This window comes from Triticum aestivum, chromosome 4B (assembly GCF_018294505.1).
Source record: "Triticum aestivum cultivar Chinese Spring chromosome 4B, IWGSC CS RefSeq v2.1, whole genome shotgun sequence".
Classification (NCBI taxonomy): domain Eukaryota; kingdom Viridiplantae; phylum Streptophyta; class Magnoliopsida; order Poales; family Poaceae; genus Triticum; species Triticum aestivum.
The window spans coordinates 132,856,846-132,867,860 of NC_057804.1; the positions used below are offsets into that span (position 1 = coordinate 132,856,846).

The 11,015-nt window shown below is 52.7% G+C and overlaps 1 protein-coding gene across 1 annotated transcript; it reads right to left on the bottom strand.

Moving 5' to 3' along the window:
* Positions 1 to 1,163: 1,163 nt before the first annotated feature.
* Positions 1,164 to 1,664, bottom strand: LOC123090025 (uncharacterized; the record flags this gene model as incomplete). The annotated part of the gene is made up of 1 exon (XM_044511516.1): positions 1,164 to 1,664. A coding segment is annotated over one exon (501 nt), but the record flags the coding sequence as incomplete, so codon positions are not given.
* Positions 1,665 to 11,015: the final 9,351 nt, after the last annotated feature.

Consider the following 11,015-nt stretch of genomic DNA (forward strand, 5'->3'; position numbering starts at 1 on the left):
GCAACCCGGGGTTCGGACGAGAGCCGGTTACCCGCCGAGCACTATTTTGGGGAAGTCCTGCAGGGTGCTCGTGTAATAGAGACGCAGTGCTCAAAAAATGTCATGTTCAAATGATCTTTATGATTTGTAAAACGATATTCATAATATAAGTGCTTTTTATACTTGTGCGTTCAAGTATTGAAATATCTCATGTGCGGCCATTAATGTATACTTGTGTATAACCTGAAAGATGGCAGTCTTCGGCTTCAGCCCCCACGCACATGGTGCGGGGGTGTTTGCAAAATAGCGCATTTTCACACTTAATCCAATGTCTTGGTCCTGTGAAGGAGGTGGTAGCGTAGCAAACGAGGCAACCGGACTATAATGCTTTATCACTTTCACTTAGCCATAGGAGTTCGAAGGTGGGGCTACGATATAGCCCCTAGGGGCACCGCGCTCTCCGAATTCGGGGCGCGTATGTGCCTGACCGGGAAACGGTCCTTCGTCAAAGCGGAGGAATTCTAGACGTTCCGGTAGTCGATCGAGTGGTTGACCAGTCTCTCGCTGTATCATGATAGTCAGTTTTCGGCTTTCTATACTGAGGTGCTCGCCCGGCCGAACCGGGGCACAATCGCAGTAGTTCTCCTGGTGCCGCGTTAGCCGATGATACGGAACGTAAGGCAGCAAAACACAGGAGCCCGGCAAACCCAACATTTGACCAAAGACATGATTCGGAGTTGATGCATATAAGGCCTAACTCAAGACACCGAACACTCCCTAAGGTATTCGGTCTTTATGATAACGGGCAGAACAATGCCCTAAGCCCCTAGTGTCCAGGTACGAGCGAGAATTTCTGACGCGGCCGATGCCAAAACGCCAGCCTCCTCCTCGGTTATACTAAAAAAACCGGGGGAAACAAGAGACAGTAAGAAAGGTTTACGCAGGGTCTTAATCTGAAAAGAATCCTTGCAACGGGTCCCTGCTGCACGTCTGCGCCTGTGTCTCCGTTGTGCTGTATCCTGGACGGGTGTAGCACGCTATTCATCTGTAAAAGAGAGGAACTTAGTTTGAAAAGAAATCATGCGAAAAATGTATTTAAAACAGAGTATGAATAAATGAATAAAGTTGAGCTTTTATTGGCTCTTATTGTTCATACGCACAGCCCCTTGTGAAGGGGTATGCGGCTAGGAAGCCCCTAGTTTATTTGTGCCGGACTCGCCTAGCCATGTCCGGGCTCTTGAGTGACCTTGTAAGGAGATGATGCCGCGTGGACCGGGCATTTTAAGTGTAAGAGACGCATAGTGCGGTATTGCGTTAAAGCAGACGAAAGCTTCACGTCCGAATAGTGCTTGATGGCTACTTTTAAATGCGGCGACATGGAAGATTAGCTTTTCGCCACGGAAGTTGTCGGGTGAACCGAACACAACTTCTAGTATTAAGGAGCCCGTGGACTTGGCGTGAGGGCCTGGCGTCACTCCTTTGAAGGAAGTGCGGCTATGGTGAATTTTAGTAGGGTCTATCCCCAACTTGCGGATTGTGTCCGGATATAGCAGGTTTAAATCGCTGCCGCCATCCATTAGGACTTGTGTAAATTGTAGTCCGTCGATTATAGGATCCAATATCAGAGGAGTCCATCCTGCGTTTCGAATACTTCTGGAGTAATCCAGATGGTCGAAAGTAATTGGTTTTGACATCCAATCTTGGGATTCCGCTGGGGTGGACCGTGCGGCATGCGCTTTGGTAGGTGCCGCACTATTTTTCCTTGTTATCACTTGAAGTGAATTCACTGTTTTGATCTATTGTGGGAAGTTCTTTTGTTGTCCGGCGCTCTGCTTGTGGGGTTCGTCATCGTCCTTGCTCGGTGTGTCGAGCCCCTTGTGTTCAGCGTTAAGTCGGCCGGACTGCTTGAAAACCCAACAATCTCTGTGGGTGTGGTTTGCAGGCTTCCCGGGGGTACTGTGAATTTGGCATATCCTATCCAAGATTTTGTTTAGGTTGGATAGCTCATCACTATTGTCCTTAAGGGTTAGTGTTTTGCTGTTCGGCCGAGAGCTTTTGAATCCGCCGTTGACCGCCGTGTTCTTTGGGCCATTTTCCTTATTTCGGCGCTGATCTTTTCTGCGTCGTGATTTTCCATTTCCATCTCTGATCTCGGATGTACTCGGGTCGCTGGTGCTGCATCTTGCCGGCCAGCTATCTTCCCCCGCGCAAAAGCGGGTCATGAGGCTCGTTAGCGCGGCCATTGTTCTTGGCTTTTCCTGGCCGAGGTGTCTGGCGAGCCATTCGTCTCGGACGTTATGTTTAAAAGCTGCTGAGGCTTCGGCGTCCAGACAGTCGACTATTTGGTTCTTTTTGGTGAGGAACCTATTCCAGAATTTGCGCGTTGACTCTCGGGGCTGTTGAGTTATGTGACTTAAATCGTCTGCATCCGGAGGGCGGACATAAGTCCCCTGAAAATTTGCTCTAAATGCGTCCTCGAGCTCTTCCCAACTTCCAATGGTATTTTCGGGGAGGCTTTTGAGCCAATGCCGAGCTGGCCCTTTGAGCTTGAGGGGTAGGTATTTTATGGCGTGGAGATCGTCTCCTCTAGCCATATGCATGTGTAGGATGTAATCCTCAATCCAGACTCCGGGGTCTGTTGTTCCGTCGTATGCCTCTATGTTTACGGGCTTGAATCCCGCTGGAAATTCATGATCCAACACCTCATCGGTGAAACATAGTGGGTGTGTGGCGCCCCTGTATTTAGGTGTGTTGTTATCTTCGAACACTCGGCGTGTTGTTTTGCTTCCTGGGGCCCTCTTTTTTGGCCCGTAAATGGACCTGACCGGGCCATCCTTTTTGCGAGGATCTTTATGTGTGTCATGTGCCGGCTTGTGTGCGGCGCCGCTTGCTGCTCTTGGCCTGTCATCTGGTCGTCATTCCGGCCAGGCGGCCTCTTTGCTTTTTGATTGTCGTGGCTCTACGGCCTCCTGTCGAATTCGGGCAGCAGCTTGCGCTTCGGGTAGCTCTTTGCTTGGTGACTATTGCCGTATTGGTCTGCGGTTTTGAGTACTTTGCTCCACCTCATTCTGAGTACATCTTCCGCTGTTTTGAGCTTCCATTTCTGCTTCTTCAAACTTCTTGCAGTGGCGACGAGCCTTTTGTGAAGGTTCTTATGCTCCGGTGATGTGTCCGGCGTGAGCTCGTCTGGACTGTTGTTTTCGCCGAGGATGGGTTGATTGTCCGATTCATCTTGTTCGGATGGTTGCTTGGTTGCATGTTCATCGTCCACTGGTTTGCCCTGCTCTACGGCTGGGTCATTATGGGTGCTGTTGTTATCAAGGCGGGACTTCGGGCGGCGCTTGCGTCGCCGTTTTGGTTGTTTTTCGGGGGAATTATCCTTCGTCGCTTCCCATTGTTCCTCGTTGTCGCTTCTTTTTGGTGTGTCCACCATGTATATGTCATGAGTTGAGGTGGCTTTCCAGTGCCCAGTAGGTGCTGGTTCTTGGTCGTCTCCGGCATCATCGTTCATACCGTCAATGTCTTCGGAGTCGAAGTCTAGCATGTCGGTTAGATCGTCGACAGTTTCTATAAAGTGGGTGGTGGGTGGGCTTTCAATTTCTTCGTCATCCATATCCCAACCGTCCCGACCGCAGTTCGGCCAGGTCTCTCCTGATAACGAGAGATACCTTAGCGAATTCAGGATGTCGCCGAAAGGTGAGTGTTGAAAGATGTCTGCGGCGGTGAACTCCATGATCGGCGCCCAATCGGATTCGATTGGTAGGGGCGCAGGAGGTTCGAAGTCCGGCAAGGAGTCCGGCACCTCAGAGTCACGAGGTCCACAAGGGACAAGGTAGGTATTCGGCTCCATCGCCGTAGGGGTTGCAGCCCCTGAGGCGGTGTCTAGCCACCCGTCCTCGATCTGCGCGGTCGGCTCCGAATTAAGGGTCGGAGCGGACTCATGTGCGGCCTCCAGGGCACTATCTGGCAACAGAGCTAAATCATGCCCATCGTGACAGTGCGGCGCGCTCGGCTGTGGCTCGAATCCGTCGAAGATCAAGTCTCCGCGGATGTCAGCCGTGAAGTTTAGACTTCCAAATCTGACCTGACGGCCAGGGGCGTAACTTTCGATCTGCTCTAGATGGCCAAGGGAATTGGTCCGCAGTGCAAAGCCACCGAATACGAAGATCTGTCCGGGGAGAAAGGTCTCACCCTGGACTGTGTCGTTGTTGATGATTGAAGGGGCCATCAAGCCTATCAGTGAGGACAAAGAGGAACTGTCAATGAAAGCACCAATGTCGGTGTTAAAACCGGAAGATCTCAGGTAGGGGATCCCGAACTGTGCGTCTAGGCAGATGGTAACAGGAGACAAGGGACACGATGTTTTTACCCAGGTTCGGGCCCTCTCGATGGAGGTAAAACCGTACTCCTGCTTGATTGATATTGATGATATGGGTAGTACAAGAGTGGATCTACCACGAGATCAAGGAGGCTAAACCCTAGAAGCTAGCCTATGGTATGATTGTTGTAATGCTTGTTCGTCCTACGGACTAAAACCCTCCAGTTTATATAGACACCAGAGAGGGCTAGGGTTACACAGTGTCGGTTACAATGGTAGGAGATCTACATATCCGTATTTCCAAGCTTGCCTTCCACGCCAAGGAAAGTCCCATCCAGACACGGGACGAAGTCTTCAATCGTGCATCTTCATAGTCTTGGAGTCTGGCCGATAATGATAGTTCAGCTATCCGGACACCCCCTGGTCCAGGACTCCCTCAGCTAGGGTTACGCAAAGTCGGTTATAATGGTAGGAGATCTACATATCCGTATTGCCAAGCTTGCCTTCCACGCCAAGGAAAGTCCCATCCGGACACGGGACGAAGTCTTCAATCTTGTATCTTCATAGTCTAGGAGTCCGGCCAATGATGATAGTTCGGCTATCCGGACACCCCCTAGTCCAGGACTCCCTCAGTAGCCCCCGAACCAGGCTTCAATGACGATGAGTCTGGCGCATATATCGTCTTCGGCTTTGCAAGGCGGGTTCTCTAAATTCCATGTGCTTGCCGAATAGTGTCCGGCTTCCTTAAATGTTGCACTCCTTGGCTTCCACGTCTAATAATGGCCCTCTTCCACGTGTCGTATGAATGCGAAAAGCCAGGGTATTTTTACGTTTTACTCCCTAGCTGCGCGAATAAGCTGCCTATAAGAGAGGCAAGGATCTAGATCCGAATCACACCATCCTCCTTCCGCGAGTACTCATCGAAGCGCCTCTGACAAAAATCCATCCCATCATGGACGGTCGATGCAGCTCCTCCTCTTGCGCTCCCAGCCCTCAGCCAGGAGATTGGAGGAGATGTGCAGTCCCGCATAGCGAGCTAGTGACGCTCCAAGCAGAGGGATACCTTCCCCCAGCCTTCATGGTTCCGGTTCGAGCCGGACTGGCCACCTACAAGGGTGGAAAGCAGGCGGAGAGCGTCCCCAATCCCTCCAAAGGAGAGCGGGTATGCTTCGTCCCTTATCTAATAAGGGGACTCGGATTTCCCATACATCCATTTCTCCGGGGGCTCCTGGAGTTCTATGGGCTCCAGCTTCACCACCTCACACCTGCCTCCATCTTGCACATCGCGGGCTTTGTAGCCCTTTGCAAGCTGTTCTTGGGCATCGAGGCCCATTTTGCGTTGTGGAAGAGACTGTTTTGCCTCGTACCCCATTCTCATGAGGGGTCGATATATCAAGTGGGCGGAGCCGAAATATGGCGCATCGCCGGGACCGGATACCTATCCGGAACCCCGAAGAAGGCGTCCGAAGACTGGCCTTCGGAATGGTTTTATATGGAAGACGCCCCACTGCCGGACCCAGTTCGGATCGGCCTCCCAGAGTTCAGCAACGCTCCTTTGAAGAAACGCCTTAGTTGGCGCCCGCGGAGCCCTCAACAGGAGAATGATAGGGGCGTCCAATATCTGATGGGCCGGATAAGGTTACTGGCTCATTCCGGATTGACCATGATTGGAGTCATGGCCACGTGCATCATGCAAGGGGTGCAGTCGCTCCAATATAGGGGCCACCCCATGTGGGATTTCAACGGAGAGGATGACGCCACCAGTCATGGCCGTAAGGGGCCGGGATCGGTTGCCGATCTGGTGAAGATCTTGTCCGGTTGTACAAGGGGGAGAAAGAGGACTTCCTCCGCGCGAGTCCATTGAATGGATTCTCCATGAATAACCCTCGGAGCTGGGTAAGCGGACGTTTATCTATCCGATCCATATTTCCAAAGTTAAGTGTCTTACTTTGTGATTTCGACGCAGGAACTGCGCCGGGACGTAGAGGGCATACACAGCCTGACTCCACAACCCGAGGATCTGGGACGATCCCTTGATCTGGCCTCCGAAGAAGATCCGGACATAGAGGTGGAGCTGATCGATGGGGTGTTCCACCAACTTAGTGTGGACAATGCTTTGGTCACCATTACGGCCGACTACCCCAGTTTTTCTCCAGCTTTCCAGGTAACTGTGACCGGGGTCCTGACATCATTACTCATCCATGCTTATTTCTGACCACCGTATACCAACGGTGCCCCGCAGGAGGTGCCTTTAAGGCAGGAAGCCGAACCCGCGGCGGCTGACCAACAAGGGTCAGTTTGGCCTAGCAGGCGAAAGAGGAGAGGCACGAATCGAAACGTCGCCGCAACAGTATGGCGCACCACCATATTTAAGGGAAAGATTCCTAGGAGGTATTTTAACACTCATGATTTTTTAGGAGAAAGAGCGCTCGCCGGACTGTGCCCGGAGAGGTTGCCAATCAAGCCTCCGCCAGCCAGGCTCCAACGCCTGGTCCGGAGGGGAGGCGAACACAAGGCGTGAGCCGGATGCTCCTCCAATGGAGGATGCCGACAGGCTGTCCGCCACCAGGTCTGAGGTGGAGAGTGCCATGAATCACAGGCGCCGCCGGACAGTTCTTCGTGACGCGTGTTTCTCCCCGGAGGCGTTGAATGCCTTTAATGCGGGAGACGCGCACCTCCGTGCCGCTCGAGATGGTTTAACCAGAGCCACGGAGCAATATGTCAAAGACATACGGGTGAGGAATTTTAATAGTTATATATGCCAGTAGCCCCCGAGACTTAAAATAGTTAGAATAACTGATTTAAGGATCATTAGTTATGCAGGATCTTACGGAGAAGAATACCCACCTGTCCCAGGAGCTTCAAGAGTGCAAGGCCCAACTTGAGGCCGCACTAGCCGCCGCAGGGGGAGCCACAGAGACCCCTCTGGTAATACATACTTCGAAAAGATAAGTAGTTTATGAAGTGCGGCTTGTGTATAAGTCTGACAATAATATTGGAGATGGTGCCGGACTAGATCCGGACAAGCAACATCTACTGCGCCAGCTGAAGGCCAGCGAGAAGGTGCTTATGAGGGTGCAGCAGGAGAGGAACAAACTCCAAGATGCCAACACCCAGCTAGGAAAAGAACTAAAAGATGTTCGGGTCTAGCTGTCTGATTCCGTAAAGGATAATCGGCGGCTTCGTCGCGGCATTTACAGTAAGTGCTTGACCAAACTCTTTTGAAAAGAAGAGTTCGGCGAGGAAGTTGATTGACAGAAATGTGTCTGTAGGTGTGCTCACAGGTCATCCTGCGGAGGAAATGCCCGGTTCCATGGGTGACCTACTTCCCGAGCTGCTGCAACTGCACGAACGTGTTCGGAAGGCGATGAGCGGCGTCGTCCAGGCCTTATGGCTGTCCTTCTCCCTACCCGAGGATCTTGGAGGGCTTGCGGTGAAGCTTCAGGGAGCACGGCAATGCTTCCGTCTGTGGAAGATATCAACCTGTCGTCAAGGCGCCAGGTAGGCCTGGGCCATGGTGAAGACACGGTACACAAATTCTGATCCAAACAACATGGCCGAGGTTGGACCTATGGGGCCTGATGGGAAGGACATCCGTCGGTGTCAAACCGGCGGATCTCGGGTAGGGGGTCCCGAACTATGCGTCTAGGCGGATGTTAACAGGAGACAAGGGACACGATGTTTTACCCAGGTTCGGGCCCTCTTGATGGAGGTAAAACCCTACGTCCTGCTTGATTAATATTGATGATATGGGTAGTACAAGAGTGGATCTACCGCGAGATCAAGGAGGCTAAACCCTAGAAGCTAGCCTATGGTATGATTGTTGTAATGTATGTTGTCCCCTACGGACTAAGCCCTCCGGTTTATATAGACATCGGAGAGGGCTAGGGTTACACAGAGTCGGTTACAATGGTATGAGATCTACATATCCGTATCGCCAAGCTTGCCTTCCACGCCAAGGAAAGTCCCATCCGGACACGGGACGAAGTCTTAAATCTTGTATCTTCGTAGTCTTGGAGTCCGGCGGACGATGATAGTCCGGCTGTCCGGACACCCCCTAGTCCAGGGCTCCCTCAGTAGCCCCTGAACGAGGCTTCAATGACGATAAGTCTGGCGCGCATAATGTTCGGCATTGCAAGGCGGGTTCCTCCTTTGAATAATCCAGAGAAGATTGTGAACACCAGGATAGTGTCCGGCTCTGCAAAATAAATTCCACGTTCCACCGTAGAGAGAATAATATATACACAAGTTCAATCTGCCGACGTATTTTGCGGCATGACGTCACACCACTACCAAGCCTTTACTTGAATTGTTTTTTATTATACCGTCTCGGCGCGTTTAGTGAAGCGGTTTCCTTGGCACGTCTTGTCGAAGCAGAGATCATGTTCCCCTTATTCCGGGATTCTCATCAATACGGACATGGGTAACCCAACCGCGCCCGTCGCCACGCCTCCTCTATCGAAGGCGAATCCTGAACGGTCATGGAGATGGCTCTTGGTATTCTTCCTCTTTATAATAGGACCAAGGCTCGTTCCTTTTCCTCAATCTTCCACCGAATCTTCTCCTTGCTCCAAGTTCCAACACCTAGAGCCCCAGATTCGAGCGCTTCAGACCTTCAAGAATGTCCGTCTCCGACCTTCAGGGCTGGTGGATGCCCTCCTCCGTTACGGAGGAGGACGTGCTAAAGCTGCGAGAAGCCAAGTACCTGTCCTATGAGATTTCGCACAGGTTGCCCGCCGAAGGGCAGGTCATCCCCACCCCTGAGCCCGGTGAGTATGTCGTCTTTGTATCCCACCTCCGTCGGGGTTTAGGCTTGCCGACGGATCCTTTTGTGAGAGGGCTCATGTTTTACTATGGTTTGGAATTCCACGACTTGGCTTCGGAGTCCATCCTCCAAATCTCCGCATTCATCGTCGTCTACGAAGCCTTCCTCCGCGTCACCCCCCACTTCGGCCTGTGGCTGAAGACCTTCAATATGGAGCCGAAGATGATCGGGGGGCGTCAAGCAGAGTGCAGCGGGGCGGCCATAAGCAGGAGGGCCGATGCCCCGTGGCCTGAGGGCTCCTTCCAAGAGGAGCTCGGCTTGTGGCAGCAGGAGTGGTTCTATATCACCGCTCCAAAGGGCAGTAGGCAGAAGCCGCCGCCTCCATTCCGCTCGGGCCCTCCACGACGGTTGATGTCGTGGGTCAACCAAGGGCTCAATTGGGGGCCATCCAAAGACGTGCCCCTATTGCAGGGCCGGATTCGAGACCTCCAGGCGAGGGAGGTCAATCTGGTCGTGGTGATGCAGGTTATGCTGATTAGGCGTCTTCTGCCCTGCAAACGCCGTCCTCTCCGGCTATGGGAGTTTAATCCGGAGGGACCATAGATTCTCCAACACTTCATGGGTACGACACCCGTGGAGATGTACAAGTTATTCTTCGGACCACAGGCGGCGTGTCCGGAATTGACCGAGGATGCCGGCCTAAGCTGCAATTACCCGGATACTCAAGTAAGTAGCTCAGTGTTCGGACGCACCGTTTGTTTGCCTTTCTACAATCCGCCTTTTAACCTGTTATCCTTCAATAGGAGTGGATAGCACAAGCAAAGCTAATACGGTGTCCGGCCCCCCTCCCAGAGACCGCGCCGGAGCCCGTGCTGGTCAGAATGTTGGAGGTCGCGCCTTCAGAAGAAGGCGAGGGGGAAAATAGAGGAGCTATCACCTCGCCCAAAGGGGCGCTTGAAGAAGGGGGGATCGAGAATCCCTCCCTCCAGGGGGAGAAGAGGACCGCCTCCGAAGACCCAGAGGCCAAAGCCCCTAAGCGGGGGAAGAAATCTTCACCGGAGGGTCCTGCGTCCGGGGAGGTCCCGGCCGCACAATCTTTTCTAAAGAATCAGCCCTCCAGTGAGCCGTGAGTAGAAAAAGGGGAGTTCATTAATAAGAAACATCCCTATTTGTGCTTCTGAGGATAACCGAAATTTTTACCTTGTAGTTCGGATCTGCGACCTTCTCAGATGAGCTCGTCTTCGGGCGATCTTCGTCCGGAGATGATGGAGAGCGAGACGCCTCCGTCTGCCGCGCCGTCGGATAGGGCGGACAAGCCTGAAGTGTCATCACGGAGGGTGTCCCCGAGCTCGGCAGAGCCGAGGAGTTCGGCGCCGACTAGTGTTCGGCCGGGGGAGCTGAAGGATCTGCTTGAGAGGGCGTCCATCTCAGAAGATCACCATGCATTGATGAGCATGGTGATTGGAAGGATTTCGTCCGCCGAAAGAGGATTGCATAATGCCGTCAGGAGTTTGCTGGCGGGGTTTGAGGTACGTAAAAACGATGCACCTTTTTGACAGTTTTGCACATGAAAGTGCGCCCTGTATAGATAGTAGCCCTTGAGACTCGGTAGGTTGTCGAAAGCGACAGCGTGCCGAGGATCAAAATCGCAGGTATTGAGTGCCGCCTTTCCTATGCAGGTGGCGGATAGTCCGGGGGCTAGCCGGACTGATGGAGTTGCTGAATTAATGCGGCAACTCGATGTTGCGGATGCAGACATCGTGCTAGTTAACAAGCGACTTGACGAGTCGCAAGGTAAGTTGTCTCTCCGCAGTCACTTCTGTAAGCGAGTCAAAGCCCACCTCTTACAATATTTATGCTTGACGCAGATGGTGCTGCTGCTGTGGAGAGCCTTCGGGCAGAACTTGCTCAAGCCAAGGAGCAAGCCAGAAGGAGTGATGCGGCGGCCTCAAG